Genomic DNA, 20,262 nt, shown 5'->3' on the forward strand with positions numbered 1-20,262 from the left:
GAGACTGAGAAGTGACCTCTGAGAGACTGAGAAGCGACTGAGAAGTGACCTCAGAGAGAATGAGAAATGACCTCTGAGAGACTGAGAAGCGACTGCGAAGTGACCTCTGAAAGACTGAGAAGTGACCACTGAGAGACTGAGAAGTGACCTCTGAGAGACTGAGAAGTGACATCTGAGAGACTGAAAAGTAACCTCTGAGAGACTGAGAAGTGACCTCTTAGAGACTGAGAAGAGACTGAGAAGTGACCTCTGGGAGACTGAGAAGTGACCACTGAGAGACTGAGAATAGACCTCTGAGAGACTGAGAAGTGACCTCTGAGAGACTGAGAAGCGACTACGAAGTGACCTCTGAGAAATTGAGAAGAGACTGAGAAGGGTCATCTGAGAGACTGAGAAGTGACCACTGAGAGACTGAGAAGTGACCTCTGAGAGACTGAGAAGAGACCTCTGAGAGACTAAGAAGAGACCTCTGAGAAACTGAGAAGTGACTGAGAAGTGACCACTGAGAGACAGAGAAGCGACTGAGAAGTGACCTCTGAGATATTAAGAAGGGACTGAGAAGTGACCTCTGAGAGACTGAGAAGAGACCTCTGAGAAACTGAGAAGTGATCTCTGAGAGACTAAGAAGGGATGGAGAAGTGACCTCAGGGAGACTGAGAAATGACCACTGAGAGACTGAGAAGTGACTGAGAAGTGACCAGAGATTGAGAAGACTGAGAAGTGACTGAGAGACTGTGACCACTGAGAGACTGACTGAGAAACCTCTGGGAGACCCACTGAGAGACTGAGAAGTGACTGAGAAGTGAGCTCTGAGAGACTAAGAAGGGACTGAGAAGTGACCACTGAGAGACAGAGAAGCGACTGAGAAGTGACCTCTGAGAGACTGAGAAGTGACTAAGAAGTGAACTCTGGGAGACTGAGAAGTGACCACTGAGAGACTGAGAAGTGACCTCTGAGAGACTGAGAAGTGACCTCTGAGAGACTGAAAAGTCACCTCTGAGAGACTGAGAAGTGACCTCATAGGGACTGAGAAGAGACTGAGAAGTGACCTCTGGGAGACTGAGAAATGACCCCGTAGGGACTGAGAAGTGACCTCTGGGAGACTGAGAAGTGACCTCTGGGAGACTGAGAAGTGACCTCTGAGAGACTGAGAAGTGACCTCTGAGAGTCTGAGAAGTGACCTCTGGGAGACTGAGAAATGACCACTGAGAGACTGAGAAGTGACTAAGAAGTGACCTCTGAGAGACTGAGAAGTGACCACTGAGAGAATGAGAAGTGACCTCTGAGAGACTGAGAAGTGACCTCTGAGAGACTGAAAAGTCACCTCTGAGAGACTGAGAAGTGACCTCGTAGGGACTGAGAAGAGACTGAGAAGTGACCTCTGGGAGACTGAGAAGTGACCTCTGGGAGACTGAGAAGTGACCTCTGAGAGACTGAGAAGTGATCTCTGAGAGACTGAGAAGTGACCACTGAGAGACTGAGAAGTGACTGAAAAGTGACCTCTGGGAGACTGAGAAGTGACCACTGAGAGACTGAGAAGTGACCTCTGAGAGACTGAGAAGTGACCTCTGAGAGACTGAGAAGTGACCTCTGAGAGACTGAGAAGTGACCTCTGAGAGACTGAGAAGTGACCTCTGAGAGACTGAGAAGTGACCTCTGAGAGACTGAGAAGTGACCTCTGAGAGACTGAGAAGTGACCTCAGGGAGACTGAGAAATGACCACTGAGAGACTGAGAAGTGACTAAGAAGTGACCTCTGAGAGATTGAGAAGAGACTGAGAAGTGACCTCTGAGAGACTGAGAAGCGACTGAGAAGTGACCACTGAGAGACTGAGAAGTGACTGAGAAGTGACCTCTGGGAGACTGAGAAATGACCACTGAGAGACTGAGAAGTGACTGAGAAGTGAGCTCTGAGAGACTAAGAAGGGACTGAGAAGTGACCACTGAGAGACAGAGAAGCGACTGAGAAGTGACCTCTGAGAGACTGAGAAGTGACTGAGAAGTGAACTCTGGGAGACTGAGAAGTGACCACTGAGAGACTGAGAAGTGACCTCTGAGAGACTGAGAAGTGACCTCTGAGAGACTGAGAAGAGACTGAGAAGTGACCTCTGAGAGACTGAGAAGAGACTGAGAAGTGATGTCTGAGAGACTGAGAAGGGACCTCTGAGAGACTGAGAAGTGACCTCTGAGAGACTGAGAAGCGACTGAGAAGTGACCTCTGAGAGAATGAGAAATGACCTCTGAGAGACTGAGAAGCGACTGCAAAGTGACCTCTGAGAGACTGAGAAGTGGCCTCTGAGAGACTGAAAAGTCACCTCTGAGATTCTGAGAAGTGACCTCGTAGGGACTGAGAAGTGACCTCTGTGAGACTGAGAAGTGACCTCTGAGGGACTGAGAAGTGACCTCTGAGAGTCTGAGAAGTGACCTCTGAGAGACTGAGAAGTGACCTCTGAGAGACTGAGAAGTGACCTCAGGGAGACTGAGAAATGACCACTGAGAGACTGAGAAGTGACTAAGAAGTGACCTCTGAGAGATTGAGAAGAGACTGAGAAGTGACCTCTGAGAGACTGAGAAGCGACTGAGAAGTGACCACTGAGAGACTGAGAAGTGACTGAGAAGTGACCTCTGGGAGACTGAGAAATGACCACTGAGAGACTGAGAAGTGACTGAGAAGTGAGCTCTGAGAGACTAAGAAGGGACTGAGAAGTGACCACTGAGAGACAGAGAAGCGACTGAGAAGTGACCTCTGAGAGACTGAGAAGTGACTGAGAAGTGAACTCTGGGAGACTGAGAAGTGACCACTGAGAGACTGAGAAGTGACTGAGAAGTGACCTCTGAGAGACTGAGAAGTGACCTCTGAGAGACTGAGAAGAGACTGAGAAGTGACCTCTGAGAGACTGAGAAGAGACTGAGAAGTGATGTCTGAGAGACTGAGAAGGGACCTCTGAGAGACTGAGAAGTGACCTCTGAGAGACTGAGAAGCGACTGAGAAGTGACCTCTGAGAGAATGAGAAATGACCTCTGAGAGACTGAGAAGCGACTGCAAAGTGACCTCTGAGAGACTGAGAAGTGGCCTCTGAGAGACTGAAAAGTCACCTCTGAGATTCTGAGAAGTGACCTCGTAGGGACTGAGAAGTGACCTCTGTGAGACTGAGAAGTGACCTCTGAGAGACTGAGAAGTGACCTCTGAGAGTCTGAGAAGTGACCTCTGGGAGACTGAGAAATGACCACTGAGAGACTGAGAAGTGACTAAGAAATGACCTCTGAGAGACTGAGAAGTGACCACTGAGAGACTGAGAAGTGACCTCTGAGAGACTGAGAAGTGACCTCTGAGAGACTGAAAAGTCACCTCTGAGAGACTGAGAAGTGACCTCATAGGGACTGAGAAGAGACTGAGAAGTGACCTCTGGGAGACTGAGAAGTGACCTCGTAGGGACTGAGAAGTGACCTCTGAGAGACTGAGAAGTGACCTCTGAGAGTCTGAGAAGTAACCTCTGAGAGTCTGAGAAGTGACCTCTGGGAGACTGAGAAATGACCACTGAGAGACTGAGAAGTGACCTCGTAGGGACTGAGAAGAGACTGAGAAGTGACCTCTGGGAGACTGAGAAGTGACCTCTGAGAGACTGAGAAGTGACCTCGTAGGGACTGAGAAGTGACCTCTGAGAGACTGAGAAGTGACCTCTGAGAGACTGAGAAGTGACCTCTGAGAGACTGAAAAGTCACCTCTGAGAGACTGAGAAGTGACCTCGTAGGGACTGAGAAGAGACTGAGAAGTGACCTCTGGGAGACTGAGAAGTGACCTCTGGGAGACTGAGAAGTGACCTCTGAGAGACTGAGAAGTGACCTCTGAGAGTCTGAGAAGTGACCTCTGAGAGACTGAGAAGTGATCTCTGAGAGACTGAGAAGTGACCTCTGAGAGTCTGAGAAGTGACCTCTGAGAGACTGAGAAGTGATCTCTGAGAGACTGAGAAGTGACCACTGAGAGACTGAGCAGTGACTGAAAAGTGACCTCTGGGAGACTGAGAAGTGACCACTGAGAGACTGAGAAGTGACCTCTGAGAGACTGAGAAGTGACCTCTGAGAGACTGAGAAGTGACCTCTGAGAGACTGAGAAGTGACCTCTGAGAGACTGAGAAGTGACCTCAGGGAGACTGAGAAATGACCACTGAGAGACTGAGAAGTGACTAAGAAGTGACCTCTGAGAGATTGAGAAGAGACTGAGAAGTGACCTCTGAGAGACTGAGAAGCGACTGAGAAGTGACCACTGAGAGACTGAGAAGTGACTGAGAAGTGACCTCTGGGAGACTGAGAAATGACCACTGAGAGACTGAGAAGTGACAAAGAAGTGACCTCTGAGAGATTGAGAAGAGACTGAGAAGTTACCTCTGAGAGACTGAGAAGTGACCTCTGAGAGACTGAGAATTGACCTCTGAGAGACTGAGAAGCGACTGAGTAGTGACCACTGAGAGACTGAGAAGTGACTGAAAAGTGACCTCTGGGAGACTGAGAAGTGACCACTGAGAGACTGAGAAGTGACTGAAAAGTGACCTCTGGGAGACTGAGAAGTGACCACTGAGAGACTGAGAAGTGACTGAGAAGTGACCTCTGAGAGATTGAGAAGAGACTGAGAAGAGACTGAGAGTGACCACTGAGAGACTGAGAAGTAACCTCTGAGAGACTGATAGGTGACCTCTGAGAGACTGAGAAGTGACCTCTGAAAGACTGAGAAGTGACTGAGAGGTGACCTCTGAGAGACTGAGAAGTGACTGAGAAGTGGAGATCATAGAAATCTATGGAGCGCTCCATAAACATAAGCACACTAATGCTCTTCCTGTGCACAATTAGATTATGTTATGGAGCATAATGGAGAGATGCAGACACACACACCTACACACACACACAGTCACACACACACACACACACACACACACACACACACACACACACACACACACACACACACACACACACACACACACACACACACACACACACACACACACACACACACACACACACACACGCACACACCCACGCACACACACACACACACACACATACACACACACACACACACACACACACATAGATTCTGTTATGACTAGTAATTGGGATTATGGGCAGGTGAATGGGATTGAAAATGATGGTAATTGAAAGTTAATGTAATGAAGCGACATACAATCTCCAACATCTGCTTTCCTGCCTGCTAGTTGTTCATAGGTATAATAATTACATTGTCAGGCAATGCTGCTCTGGCCTTGACCTGGCGAAGAAAAGGTTGTTGTTGGAATACCCTAAATTGTGTGAAGTGAAGGATTGAATGTGTTTCTTGTATTGACAACCGTTAATTCATCAAATGGATGTTTTAGAGTTAAGTAGCCTGATGGACAAAGTGCTACATTTCAATGCAATGCAGTTTAAAGTCTACTCTGAATAGATTTACTTCGAAATAATGTAATCTATTCTCTACCTGTATTTTGGGATTGATGGTTGCAATAAAACAATTAAAATAAAATAAACTGAAAATGTTCCAATAGGGTAAAACACTTACTCTAAAGAACTATAAATGATTAGGGCTTATGCATATCCCCTCAGCTCTAAATCATTTTCTAATATTTATTTAGAGTAATTAAAGGGAAGATTGCAGAATGAGGTTGCTGTTAAACATTCTGATTAGTTTCATCCTTTCAACTAAAGTCCAAATACGACATATAAAATGTGTATTTTGCGAGAAATTTAAATTTTATCAAGTCTGAAAAGTGTTCGGATAAGTGACATACAGTTGAAGTCGGAAGTATACATACACCTTAGCCAAATACATTTAAAGTCAGTTTTTCACAATTCCTGACATTTAATCCGAGTAAGCATTCCCTGTTTTATGTCAGTTATGATCACCACTTTATTTTAAGAATGTGAAATGTCATAATAATAGTGAGAGATAATTATATCTTTCATCTTTTATTTCTTTCATCACATTCCCAGTGGGTCTTTTGATTTTCCCATGATGTCAAGCAGAGGCACTGAGTTTGAAGATAGGCCTTGAAATACATCCACAGGTACACCTCCAATTGACTCAAATGATGTCAATTAGCCTATCAGAAGCTTCTAAAGCCATGACATCATTTCTGGAATTTTCCAAGCTGTTTAAAGGCACAGTGTACTTAGTGTATGTAAACTTTTGACCCACTGGAATTGTGATACAGTGAATTATAAGTGAAATAATCTGTCTGTGAACAATTGTTGGAAAAATTACTTGTGTCATGCACAAAGTATATGTCCTAACCGACTTGCCAAAACTATAGTTTGTTAACAAGAAATTTGTGGAATGGTTGAAAAACGAGTTTTAAAGACTCCAAAGTGAATGTAAACTTCCGACTTCAACTGTACATGTAAATAGGAGCACTACATGAGCAGGAAGCCTCTGTCCACAAAAGACGGTGAAGACCCACATCATCCCAAATCCAGTTGTAGCTTGCTTGCTAGCTTATTCCATCCCCAAACTCCGTGCTAGAGCCGTGTGAGTGGGGCAGTTTCTTTTGCATGGGCCCGGTGCACTTAGATAGCTGGCTATCTGTGTTTTTATCATCTACTAGCAACATAACATGACAAAACTCTTTAATACCTACTTCCCCAATTCACCTAGGTTCAGTTATTCCTATATGCAATAGAAATAACAGATATACTGTACAGTTTGAATATTGCATTTCTTTCAATACTTGTTGTATAGGCTATACATTTAGAGCTAACACTGGGCTTTGAAACCTCTATTTATTCTCTATGAAATAAGTATCAGAATGTATCAGAAGCCAGCATTCTTTCTTTTCAGCTGTGATTCACTGAATGGGATTGCATAATGCGTGTGTGCGAGTGTGCGTGCGAGTGTGTGTGCGAGTGTGTGCATTCGCTGTGCCCTTCTCTGGTTGGCGTCCTTTCCCTCTCAGGTAGTCTGCTTCCAGAGTCTACTACAATTCTGTGTTCATCTACCTGTCTGCCTCCTGCCTCCCCACTCCCCACACACCTCGCCAATAAGTCATACATTTGGCTCCTAACTATGCCTGTCGAGCCGGGATCAGAGAGAGAGAGATTAGATGATGTGAGGTGGATCGATGGCTTATGGCTGGCCAGAGCTTGCTTGCTTGCACACAAACACACACACACGTGTGTGGACATGCAGACACACAAAAACACATCCACACACTAGCAGACACATACACATACACATTATGTTATGCAGACCCCCTTTGTAGACAGAAGGAGAATGATGAGGTAATCCTCCAGGCACACCAAGCGCTGTTGACTGAACGACTGAGAGGCCTCCATTTGATGTAGGAGAAACAAAAGACAACAGATCACAGATGTCTCCATATCTCCTCTGTGTTTGGGGGAAGATGTGCGATGGAGACACAGGGAGAGAGAGAGAGAACCCAGACAGACCTTGTTTATTTATTTATCTATGGCTTTATTTATTTATTTCCTCCATTTGCAGAGCGCAGCGTGGCTCCGCTTCCTGTTGTTACGGCTTGTTTGTCGTTGTTTGTTTACGCGACCGACAGACACTGACAGACAGACAAATGCCCTCATAGGGGGATGCGCTCAGAGAGAAGTATAGTGCAAACGGACAAATTAGAGAAACGCAAAATCTACGTGTTACCAACAGCCCAGCGTACCTCATCATAACAAGAATCACATCTACATGATCCAAATATCCACCACCAATTGATTCTCTACTACTGTGGGATTTATGAGGACTTTTAAGATTCAGTCAGTCACATTCGTCAGCCTGGGACCGTGCTGGTCTATAAAGCTCAGTGAGACTCTGAGATCTATGCAGGGCAAATAGTCTGCTGTGTGAAAGATCTGGTCGCCATGGGGATGTGTCTGTCTGACTGTGTTATCTGTTCAGAGAGGGAGCTGGCACATCAGACAGTCGGTCTGTTGTATCGACAGACTGGGATAATGATACAACTAATGTCTACGCTCAACGACAGAGCAAGACACTGTTGGGATAAAGTTTGTCCAAAATCAGGAGTTTTGGTTTTTTATTTAGTCTGGTGTGTCTCCGTGCTATCTTGTGTGAGTGTATGTGCGTGCGTGGGGGTAATATTTCCTCATATTTATCTGCTGTTTACAAGATTACATTCTATGTTTTTAAATGAATACAAACAATGTCCTAAACTGCAATTTACAGTTTGTTAAAATAGAATGAAAAGTACATGACTAATCTCTCAATGTCAACTGTGTTTTGTCTTTGTCTTGCAGGTATCCCCAATAGCATTGGTCCAGTTAGTAAGTAAATTCAAAGCAGAAAAGAAAACACAGAAACTGCTTGATGTTTGCTATGTCTTATCATATCCCTCCCTAAAGTCCACTTGGTTTTAAATGTTCATTTCTGATTTAGGTCCTCCATTATTCATTAAGTGAAGCATCAGTCATAATTGGTTTGGAAATGTTCATTATGCCAGGGTTAGTCGAATTCCCTGTTGTTTTCCTCCCTAAAGGAAATAGCAATAGCTCTCTGCCTTATTGTCTAGAATTGCTCAGTGTGGAGGTGGACTAATTCACCTTCAACAAGATAAGCCTAGATAGCAGCCATACGCCTGTGCATGCATACAAAACATGTTTTTGCCCCTATGCATTATACATAAATGGCATATAGAGTTTATGAAAGTGCCCGGATCTCAGTGGTGGAATAATGTCAGCTAGGTCAGTTTAATATGAGCGCTGGATATTATCTGCTGCAGCCAGTCGCCCCTGGAGCACAGAGAGAGACGTCTGGAGACGTAGTCTGGTGTTACCACAGCAGCCAGCTGGGACTGCACCTCGGGAGAATAACAGGAGACGCACACACCAAGGCTGTGTCTGAAATGGCACCCTATTCCCTCTACAGTGCACTACTTTTGACCCGAGATCTATGGGCCCTGGTCAAAGTGTGTGCACTATGTACGGAATCGGGGGTGTCATTTCAGACGTACACGGGTATTGAACAAGCCAAAGTGCATTCAGAGCCCCAGCCCATTCCACATCAATCCACCTATCAATCGACGTATTTATTGATGTGGAATTCTCCTGAGGTGCAGTCCCTAGCTAGCGCCCCCTCTATGGGGGAAAAAAGCAAGATACACAAATCAGCTAAGATGGACAGCATCCCATTAATCTTGAATGGTTTCCTCTCTTTGATTCCTGGCTGTATCTCCATGACTGCAGATATCTAAAGGACTATATAGGTTAGAGCAATATGGCTGCCAGACCTACCCAGTCATTTTATGTGTCGACATTCATGAAGAGAAAGAGACAAGGTAAGGAATCTGTTTATAAGTAGTGGGACGTAGCCATGATCAGAATTTACAATGGTATCAGCATATTGGCTAGTTGGCTCGATGGCGATGAACTTCAAACCACAACAGTAACCACAACTGATGTCAAACTAACGTAAACGTAAACCGATAATTTGATTCAAACAATAACCAGTTTGTCATGAATATTCTGAAACATTTGATGTCAGAAATTAGCAGAGAACCAAGTGGACCCCCTCCCTCCCTCTACCTGAAACCCCCAATCTTAGAGAGCTGAATGTGTTCAGTGTCGTCTCCTGCCTGTGCATGACCAATGCTCTTTACATATGCTGCATGCATGTTCTCCATACATACATATATATATATATATATATATATATATATATATATATATATATATATATATATATATATATATATATATATATATATATATATATATACTGTATATGCTGTACATGCACCACTCACATGTCACCACCTCGCTTGCTCCTCCCCAACCCAACCCCACACTAAGTCAGACCATCACCAACGGCTGCTCTCTCTCTTAGTGGGGAGTGTCTGTATTACAGCCTGTCTGTCTGTCTGTGGGACTCACAGAAAGGACTCACTCATTGACTGACTGACGATGGCCAAGTCTGTACGGTTCATTCAGACCAGGCCTGTAGGTATTGAAACACTCACAAGATGCTGTCTGTCTTTCTTTACACCAGCAGACGCACCTCCATAACTACCACAACATGAAACACTACCCAGCTGTGGTAGTGTAGACACACCAAGGATGAAGTTGGGGTAAACCAAACTGAAATCGTGTGTATGTAGCTATGTCCTCTCAAATACAAAAGAACCAACCAGAACACAGCTAAATGTCCTTGAGGACAGCAAACAGAAAACACTGCACTTTTTCATATTGTTGTTTGAAGGTAATTTAATTCTTTATTGACTTTTCCTCAATTCCATTTCAAGTTGATTAAGCCAGCCAGATTTGCCCTAATGCAGCCATTGAAGCAAAGTTTAAATTAAAATAGAAACGATTCTGGGCTCTGCGAGATTTCATTTCATTATGACAGCAGCATTGACTATATAATCCGTCACTTCTCATTAAGCACGGCTTACCTGTATTCTCCCTCACCCTAATAACTAGTAGAAGAACAGATGCAATACGTATTGGATCCACATAATGCTCTAATTTCTCTAATCAAATTACTCTAATTATGAAGCCAATGAGAAGAAAATACTCCACATGTCAATTTATTGTCTTTTTTTATCCAACGAGGGAAGTATTTGTGTTGTCACTTTGATTTCTGGATTTCACAAACATTATTCCTTGGTCCATGTAAAATGATGCAGTGCGTGCTTTCTATCTATTCTTTCATTCGTTCGTTTTTTTCTCCTTATCCTGTGAAACAGAACTTCCCATCATAGTTACTGATCAATATCTCAACAGAACATATTCTCCTGATAACAATCCAAAACCCCTAAATACTTTCAATAAATAACTTGCTGGCCAATATTGGAATCTGGCCAGTATTGCTGAACAATTTATTTAGGACTGACATGACATACTATGTACTTTATCAGTTATGGAGCTGTCATGGAGAGGGTTTGGATAGTAACTCAATCAGTCAAACACTACAGTATATACTGACTGTATGTCTGTGTGCCTGAGTGCATGCATACCCAAACCCATGAATTACCCATATCTTTAACAAAACTGAATGTATTACAAATGATTAGACACAACACACGGTAATGCTCACTATCCAATGGCACAGTAGTTAAGTTGCTTGTGACACTATCGGACACTAATCACCTGCCATTGATCACATGATCACACTGAAGTCAGTGATACTGCGACACAGAGACTTGGTGATGCTTAAAATACTAGAATACATGACTAGCCTTTCCTTCTGTCTCTGCTTGACTTAAGACAACTCCATCACCTAACCAACCGACCAACCACAACCACCAAACACCGCCAGTATTTCCCCCGTCATGGAAATACAGAATTGTATGTAATTAGGTTACAGTACACCACAACTATCAGTCATTCCAACCCCTGACACACCACATTATGTATTAATCGTTATTCCTCGACCAGAAATACACTGTAATTAGATATTGATTGAATAGTCAATTTGATGAATTAAACAAAATGTCTGCGACAACTTAGTTTTCTATCTATACACTCTTAGAACAAAAAGGTGCTAAGTAGAACCATACAGGGTTCTTTGGTTTGTCCCCATAGGTGAACCCTTTTTGGTGATAGGTAGAACGCTTTGCAGAGGGTTCTACCTAGAACCCTTGATGTAGGGTTCTACATAAAATCCCCTGTGGTTCTACCAATAACCCCTTTATCTTTGATGGGTTCTTCCTAGAACAATCTCTGAACAGTTCCATCAGCCTTATTAGCCTTAAGAATTTTACTCTTTATGACAATATATATCATAAGATCTTTCTTTGAGTGCCTAGTTATACCCTAACACAGTGGTGTTAGGAAACTCCTGGTTTACAGGCCAAATCAGGTCAGGAAGTCACATTATGCTGGCCTGCAAAGTGATTTGTAATTCCTATTGGATATTGGAATCCAGACAGAGTGAGGATATCACCAGCAACCTGCATTCAGAATGACTGCCACTGTAGGGAAGATTGATTAATAGGACTGCCTAAATGATCTAAACGGGAACAACCACCTCAGTAGTGGGTGCAATAAGTCCAACTACTTAGTTAAGAATGTTTTTATTTATCTTTGTGTAGCACAATATTAATAAACCAATCAATGTACATTAAAAAATACCGATATTGAAATGAACAATTCTGAAAATCTATCTGCAAAAGGAGCAAGCTGGGAAATGTGATAATGATGGGCGTGGTTTTGAGTGTTTTTTCTCTACACAGTAAAAATTACACACAATCACACTCAACTCTGGTTATTAACACCAGCACTGGGGTTATTTTACACCACTGAGTGTTAAAGTAACTGTCCAGTATTTTCAGATTTCTATGAAATATGACCTATAATTAATTACAATGTGAGTTAAATAGTTTTCCTTCCAGAAAATGTTAATTAACAATGTTAAAGGTAGCTTTTCTGTGTTGGAATGGTGTGGGCGTACCCCAACAACAAAATGGTCTGGGTGTATACCGGTCATTCAAAATATAAATGCCAGTAGACCACTGATTGGCAAGCTCATCCTCTATGGCGAAAGAGCAAGCATTTTTTAAACGGTCTGTTTGAGATACACGTTTGAGGTGGGGTTTTTGAAGTGTTTTATCTTCAGTTTAAGCTTAATAAGTATAGGATAAGTATAGGATGAGTCAAAAACATTATTTGAGTATGAGTTAACAGAATATTCACTTTTAAAAGTGAGATTTTCACTGGATAGTTAGTTTAATTGAACTCCTGAATCAAAACGAGAAATGTTACATTGAATAATCAACACTAGGTAAACCTGGCCAATTTGCTGTGTGGGTAAAAATAACAGGGCCTTCAGAAAGTATTCACACCCTTTGACTTTTTCCACATTTTGTTGTGTTACAGCCTGGCCTACACACAATACTCCATAATGTGAAAGTGTAGTATTAGTAGTATTAATTAAATATGAAACGCTGAAATGTCTTGTGTTAATAAGTATTCATCCCTTTTGTTATGGCCTAAATAAGTTCAGGAGTAAAAATGTGCTTAACAAGTCACATAATAAGTTATATAGACTCACTCTGTGTGCAATAATAGTGTTTAACATGATTTTTGAATGACTACCTCATCTCTGTACCCCACACACGTGATTATCTATAAAGTATCTTGGTAGAGCAGTGAATGTCAAACCCATATTCAACCACAAAGACCAGGGAGGTTTTCCAAAGCCTCGCAAAGAAGGGGGCGGCAGGTAGCCTAGTGGTTAAAGCGTTGGGCCAGTAACCGAAAGGTAAAAATCTGTCGTTCTGCCCCTGAACAAAGCTGTTAACCCACTGTTTCCCGGTAGGCCGTCATTGTAAATAAGAATTTGTTCTAAACTGACTTGCCTAGTTAAATAAAGGTAGAAAAAGGGCACCTATTGGTAGATGGGTAAAAACACTAAACAGACATTGAACATACCGTTGAGCATGGTGAAGCTATTAATTACACTTTGGATTGTGTATCAATACACACAGTCACTACAAAGATACAGACATCCTTCCTAACTCAGTTGCTGAAGAGGAAAGAAACTGCTCAGGGATTTCATCATGTGGCCAACGGTGACTTTAAAACAGTTACAGAGTTTTGGGGTGGTAGGTAGCCTAGTGGTTAACACGTTGCTGGATCGAATCCCCAGCTGACAAGGTAAAAATCTATCAATCTGCCCCTGAACAAGGCAGTTAACCCACTGTTCCCCGGTAGGCCATCATTGTAAAAAAGAATTTATTCTTAACTGACTTTCCTAGTTAAATTAAAAAGAAATGTAATGGCCGTGATAGGAGAAAACTGAGGATGGATCAACAACATTGTTGTTATTCCACAATACTAACCTAAATGACAGAGTGAAAAGAAAGAAGCCTGTACAGAATAAAAATATTCCAAAATATGCATCCTGTTTGCAACAAGGCACTAAAGTAAAACTGAAAAAATGTGGCAAAGAAATTAACTTTATGTCCTGAATACAACGTGTTATTTTTAGGGCAAGTCCAACAACTCATCACTGAGGACCACTCTTCATATTTTCAAGCATGGTGGGGGCTGCATCATGTTATGGGTATTCTTGTCATTGGCAACGACTAGGGAGTCTTTTAGTATATAGAATAGAGCTAAGCACAGGCAAAATCCTAGAAGAAAACTTGGTTCAGTCTGCTTTCCAAAAGACACTGGGAGACATTCACCTTTCAACAGGACATTAACCTAAACACAAGGCCAAATATACACTGGAGTTGCTTACCAAGATGACATTGAATATTCCTGAGTGGCATAGTAACAGTTTTTTCTTAAATCGTCTTGAAAATCTAGCAAGACTTGAAAATGGCTGTTCAGAAATGATCAACAACCAACTTGACAGAGCTTGAAGAATTGTAAAGTAGAATAATGTGCACATATTGTACAATCCAGGTGTGCAAAGCTTACCCAGAAAGACGCACAGCTGTAATCGCCTCCAAAGGTGATTACATTTACATTTAAGTCATTTAGCAGACGCTCTTATCCAGAGCGACTTACTAACATGTATTGACTTAAGGGTGTCAATACTTATGAAAATGAGATATTTCTGTATTTTATTTTCAATATATTTGCAAAAATGTCCGAAAACATATTTTCACTTTGTCATTATGGGGTATTGTGTGTAGAATATTTCATCCATTTTTAATACAGACTATAACACAACAAAATCTGGAATAAGTCAAGGGGTATGAATACTTTCTGATGAGACTATACAGTATATGTAAAATTATTATGGGAATACCAGATACATGCACAAATATTCTCACCCCTATCTTTGAAATCTTATCAGGTTGCTCAAACTCCTGATGTTAAAGTTTAAACTGAGATAAACACTCAAGCTGAGGCACTATTTAATAGTACCACAAAATACAATAAAAAAGCTTATTCAGATTCAGAAGGGTTCCCTTCTGGCCCTCCAAACAATCATCGAAGAACCCTTTCTTCAAAAAAACGGGTAATCAGATAAAAAAGGTTCTAGGTAGAACTCGTTGCCTTACAAAGAACCAATATCTTTAAAAAAAAGTGTTCTTCAGATGAAAATGGTTCCTGGCAGAACCCTATTCCCCCTCAAAGAACCTTTTAGAACCCTTTTTTTCTAAGAGTGTACATTATTAAGCCAGCCTCCATGTTTGCATAAGTTATGATCCCACTACATATCAGAGAGAATCTCAAGTTGTTGTTTTTTTTTTTTAATGTTATGTTTATTCACCATTGCCATCAATGCACACACTCAAGTGAGCCATGAAACTACACAATTACATACAATGTCCCTGGGACAACATCTGGTGTTGGGATGCAACTACTGCTTGTCCCCGTATAGGCTTGACGGTCATTCTGTTGTTATGAGATGTTCTGAGTAAAGCCATGCCGAAGATGTATGTCTAGTTGTCTACATATGTCCCACCAGTCAACTCTTAGCAGGACCTCTACTGTTAGTGCATCTGATGTCCACTATAGCCAGTGCACCTAATCATTTATGGTTTCTCCCAATTGCATGCAGTTCGGCAGAATGTCTCATCCCTAGGTGTTGCTAACCGAAACCAAGGTAGGCTATACCTCCATATAAGATTAAACATATCTCTTCACAGATCTACCTCATATATACAGTAGTTAAACAGTGACTGTACTAGCTGTGACAGTTGAAACCAGATCCACCAGGAGGGAGCTTTTTCTGTTAATCTGTGTCAAAACCCTTAGTGATTTAGATTTTGTAAACTTGAAAAAAAGGCACCTTTGAAATGGGCAAGTTTGATTCCTGGCGTAGTCGGCAGACACTTGCATTAACTGCAACATGCTGTTACAATATCCGCCTCTCCTCCCCTCCTCTTCTTGAGCCCCAAGATGTGGATTCTCTCCACAGGAGCAGGATGACGATAGGCATTCTGTCTTTCTCTCTCTCTCTCTCTCTCTCTCTCTCTCTCTCTCTCTCTCTCTCTCTCTCTCTCTCTCTCTCTCTCTCTCTCTCTCTTCCATTCCATTTCAATATCCTTAGATTATCCCCTTCGTTTTAATTAGGCGTGGTGCTTCTAGGGATTCTAGAATCCTATCTGAGCTCGGCGGAAGAAAACAGGGCGATTTCACAGAGCGGTTTATGTAGATTGATTTCAGGCAATCTCAAGTTGATCCATTGTGCTGATGTGCTGTGGCTGAGGCGACCGTTTTGCAAACAAACTGCCCATGTATTTCCATACAGAGCACTAGCCAAGCGGATGTAAAGATGTAGAGCCCTCAAACTCAACTCTGGACCTCGAAGCCAGTTTCACTGCATCTTTGTATCGTTCCCCTCTAATCAGGGACTGGTTTAGACCTGGGACACCAGGTGTGTGCAATTAATTATCAGGTAGAACAGAAAACCAGCAGGCTCCAGAACTCGTAGGGTCAGAGTTGAGTATCCCTGACATAGAAGGTATAGTGTTTCTGTCATAGGTTCATCTCAGGCGAGAACATGGGAGAGCGTGTGAGAGGGGCTCAGTCAGGGTTGACCATTACTTCACCTGCAGTTTGTTTGCTTGTTATCTGATGGAGAAGAGATGCGGGCGGCAGTGGGATTGTTGTGTGCCGCGCCAGTGAGCCTCGCCCGAATGCCTCGATGAACAGACCTATGGGAAATTATCCCACTGGGCTTTCCTAGAGGACGTGTGGTGTTGGTCCGTCAGGAGAATGTAATACCAGAACAGAACACTGCTGTTCCTCCACATTGTGACGACGATAGCATGGTGTTGTTGGACTCTCTCTCACGCGGTTTGGATACTAATGACAGTATATGACTGATAACTTATTTTACCTCTTGTCTCTTCCAAATGGTAAACTTGAGCAGATTCCATGCAACATGATTCAACAGACTGCATCCGTAACTGTCAGGGCAACCACACTTAACGCCACCGGCACTAGAATGTTATTCTAGAACGTCTTCTTCTTACAGTGCAATGATAGTGAAGACATTGTGGCGGTATTAATTCCTGTAATATTAGCTGTCTCAGAATATAACAGTAAATATATAGGATCACCTCTCTCATTGTTCATTTAATAATTCATCCCAGACATCACTGGATGTTCATTTCAAAACGTTTTTTGTACTATAGTGAACAAGTATTAATGTGTATGATTCTCCTTTCTTTAACCCTTCTGAGCATTCTATTATTTCATGTCTCAACAAACTATATCATGCTTCTGTTTATTTATTTGTTTTGTTTTTCTTCTTTTGAATTGGTTTGTTGTTGTCTAGTAGCTCCTCAAGTTGCTTTGTCAACTGTCCCTTCAGTCCAAGTTGCAAACAGCAAGCGAGGTAGGAGATTCTCAGATTCATACAGTGCCCCTCTGTGTCAGCAGTTGTCCAAAGCCATGTCCCCACTGTATGAATCTAGAATGACCCGTGTATGTGCTACTTTAGCTACTTAACCCAACCCTACCCCTGTAGTACCATGTAGTACTAATCCACAACTATCCCCATGAACTATGACCAATGTGCACTCTGTATCCATAAAGGGTGGAGTTTGCTTTGCGGTATGGATATGTGGTACACATACAGTTTATCTTTCAGTAAAGGGTGCATGATCCTGTGTCTCTCTACATCCAGTGCAATCATTCGAAGTGCTATTGAATACAATTCTTCAAAGTACAACATAATAAGGATGCTCTTCAACATGTCATTGTAATGCCTCACAGAAATATTTGAGAGTATGTTTCAGAGACCTTACTTTCGACGTGATGAACCCTATTTTTCAGTCAGGGAGAGTATTGGTCTTCTAGGTGTAGGTTTCGGAGTAGATAACATAAACGTTATGAGAACTTCCAATTAACTGTGCTACTTGTTAGCAAATAGACCAGAACATTATTATTTTTCTTGAATAGAGTTGAATAAACTAGCTAGGCCGCAGTCTTTCATTTCCAAGGCTCTATGCCTTTTGTGGTGACCGACGGAAAGACCTGACCTCAATCCAGAACTTAATAACCACAATCTCTCCCCAAAGCCCCTGTAGCTCAGAGAGGACTGTGTGTCCAGCTGCCTGTAGCTCAGAGAGGGCTGTGTGTCCAGCTGCCTGTAGCTCAGAGAGGGCTGTGTGTCCAGCTGCCTGTAGCTCAGAGAGGACTGTGTGTACAGCTGCCTGTAGCTCAGAGAGGGCTGTGTCCAGCTGCCTGTAGCTCAGAGAGGGCTGGCTGTGCCTGTCCAGCTGCCAGCTGCCTGTAGCTCAGAGAGGGCTGTGTGTCCAGCTGCCTGTAGCTCAGAGAGGGCTGTGTGTCCAGCTGCCTGTAGCTCAGAGAGGGCTGTGTGTCCAGCTGCCTGTAGCTCAGAGAGGGCTGTGTGTCCAGCTGCCTGTAGCTCAGAGAGGGCTGTGTGTCCAGCTGCCTGTCTGCAAAGACTTAAGTAACCCATCTAACCCACCGTAAAAGTTGGTGTCAGCAGTCGCTCCACAAGACAGATTGAACCCAACTCCAAGGATGATCTGGGCCGGCCAGTTGTCACACACAAGTTTCCACTGGGACGTGACCGTCTTTGATTGGCATGCCCGCCTGACGTTGTGTGACTAAGCAGTAGGCACAGGGCGTAGCCTGACTCTCTATCTGGGAGCTAATACTACACAACACACTACACATCACCCAAAAACATTCTCCCTTTGTCACATCTCTGCATACATTCACCTGCTTCTCATGCAAAGTGCTTTTTTGTTGCAAGGTATTTATTGGCTGGGAGGGGTGTCAGGTGGCGGAGTGGTTGCTGGGACATGTAGCAACTCTTCCTCTTCCATTTGGTTCTCTGTAGAAAGGACAGTGGTGTATTTCCTTTCATGTTTTTCTTTAAAAGTCATAGTTGCATGCTCTGTGGTTTAGGATTACAGTTCTAAATGAACGTAATAACAATGGCCTGTGGATTGCACTACTGCTACAAAGGTTCCTGCTCCTCTTCTCCACCTAATCTGAAATTAAACACACAGTAGGATAAATGAAGCCTGAACTAATTGAGATGTAAATTTCATACAGTGTGGCGTTACACCCCTATGCCTTGCCCAGGTTGAAAATTACATTCCAACTCAACTTATCTCGTTTGACCTGTCTTGTACTGTGTGGCCTCGTTCCCATGAAACCCAGTTTTTGTGCCATTCCAGAATCGGAATCCTCCTCATCCTTTCCATTGTGGTGTGCTTGAAGCGAACGTCTCTTACTCTCTCCCTCTAACAACGTGCTTTCTCATAGCCCCAGAGTGAACTGATGTCTCACACCACTGGCTGCATCCGTCCATGCCAGACCTGTCATACTGTAGCCCTTTCCACCTCCTCCTAACCTAACATTGTCTCAATCTCAACCTCAACCCCCATCTATCCATCCTAACCTCGCATGTGATGGTGCCTCCTCGCACTACCTTGCTACTAGTACCACCGCCGCCCCGCCGTAGCACATGCCCCCGCGCAACACAACCCAACCCAACCCCCACATCAACATGGCCCCTTGGTCTCTCTCCACCCTTCCTTCTTTGCAAGACTGCGAATGCTTCGGACACTCCAACCGCTGCAGCTACATCGAGCTGCTAAACTCTGTCATTTGCGTGAGCTGTAAACACAACACTAGGGGCCAGCACTGCCAGGATTGCAAGCAGGGCTACTTCCGAAATGCTTCTGCGGAACTGGAAGATGAGAATGTGTGCATAGGTCAGTTCCCTCGCCACTGTCTGTCATCATCAGCACTGCTTATACCAGCTGACCCCCGTTTACACCACGTGACCTTCACCTCATCCTTCACCTTTCACATGTCACCTTAGTGCGTCAAACCTCCAAACTTCTGCCTCATGTTTTTCACTGTCTCTTTTCCTGTTGCTGTCTGGGTCCTGTCGTTCCTCACTTGCTTCTGTCCATATGACTCGCTTCCTTCTCCGCAGGGCTTATGTATTAAACAAACTGTTAGTCATCACAATCACAAGGTTTTACATGAAAGAGTATTACTTCTAAATGTGCACTGCTATGGACATACTGTACTTTTTCTAAACTGATATACATTTTACCAGATTAGATTTTGACACTCAGGATGTTTTTGATGCTGTCTATGTCATGAGGTTTTTATTTACGTTCTTTTAAAATAAACTCTTATTCCAAGTGCTGGTTATGTACACTACATGACCAAAAGTATGTGGACACCTGCTTATCAAACATCTCATTCCAAATTCATGGGCATTAATATGGAGTTGGTCCCACCTTTGCTGCTAAAGCAGCCTCCATTCTTCTGGGAAGGCTTTCCACTAGATATTGGAACATTGCTGCGGAGACTTGCTTCCATTCAGCCACAAGAGCATTAG

At 43.1% G+C, this 20,262-nt stretch overlaps 1 protein-coding gene across 11 annotated transcripts in view; it reads left to right on the forward strand.

The window, feature by feature from the left end:
* Positions 1–20,262, forward strand: part of ntng1a (netrin g1a) — a 290,272-nt gene that overhangs the window by 169,095 nt on the left and 100,915 nt on the right. For 3 of the 11 annotated variants that reach the window (XM_046292522.1, XM_046292526.1, XM_046292523.1), the window contains exons 5-6: positions 8,259–8,285; positions 19,454–19,621. The exons of 1 other annotated variant lie outside the window; for it this stretch is intronic. In XM_046292522.1, coding sequence (XP_046148478.1) covers positions 8,259–8,285; positions 19,454–19,621 — 195 coding nt within the window. Of the gene's footprint in view, positions 1–8,258; positions 8,286–15,477; positions 15,523–17,202; positions 17,263–19,453; positions 19,622–20,262 lie in introns of all 11 variants that reach the window. 7 more of the 11 variants (XM_046292524.1, XM_046292528.1, XM_046292525.1 and 4 more) reach the window with 4 other exon arrangements.

Source organism: Oncorhynchus gorbuscha, linkage group LG12 (assembly GCF_021184085.1).
Source record: "Oncorhynchus gorbuscha isolate QuinsamMale2020 ecotype Even-year linkage group LG12, OgorEven_v1.0, whole genome shotgun sequence".
Classification (NCBI taxonomy): Eukaryota; Metazoa; Chordata; class Actinopteri; order Salmoniformes; family Salmonidae; genus Oncorhynchus; species Oncorhynchus gorbuscha.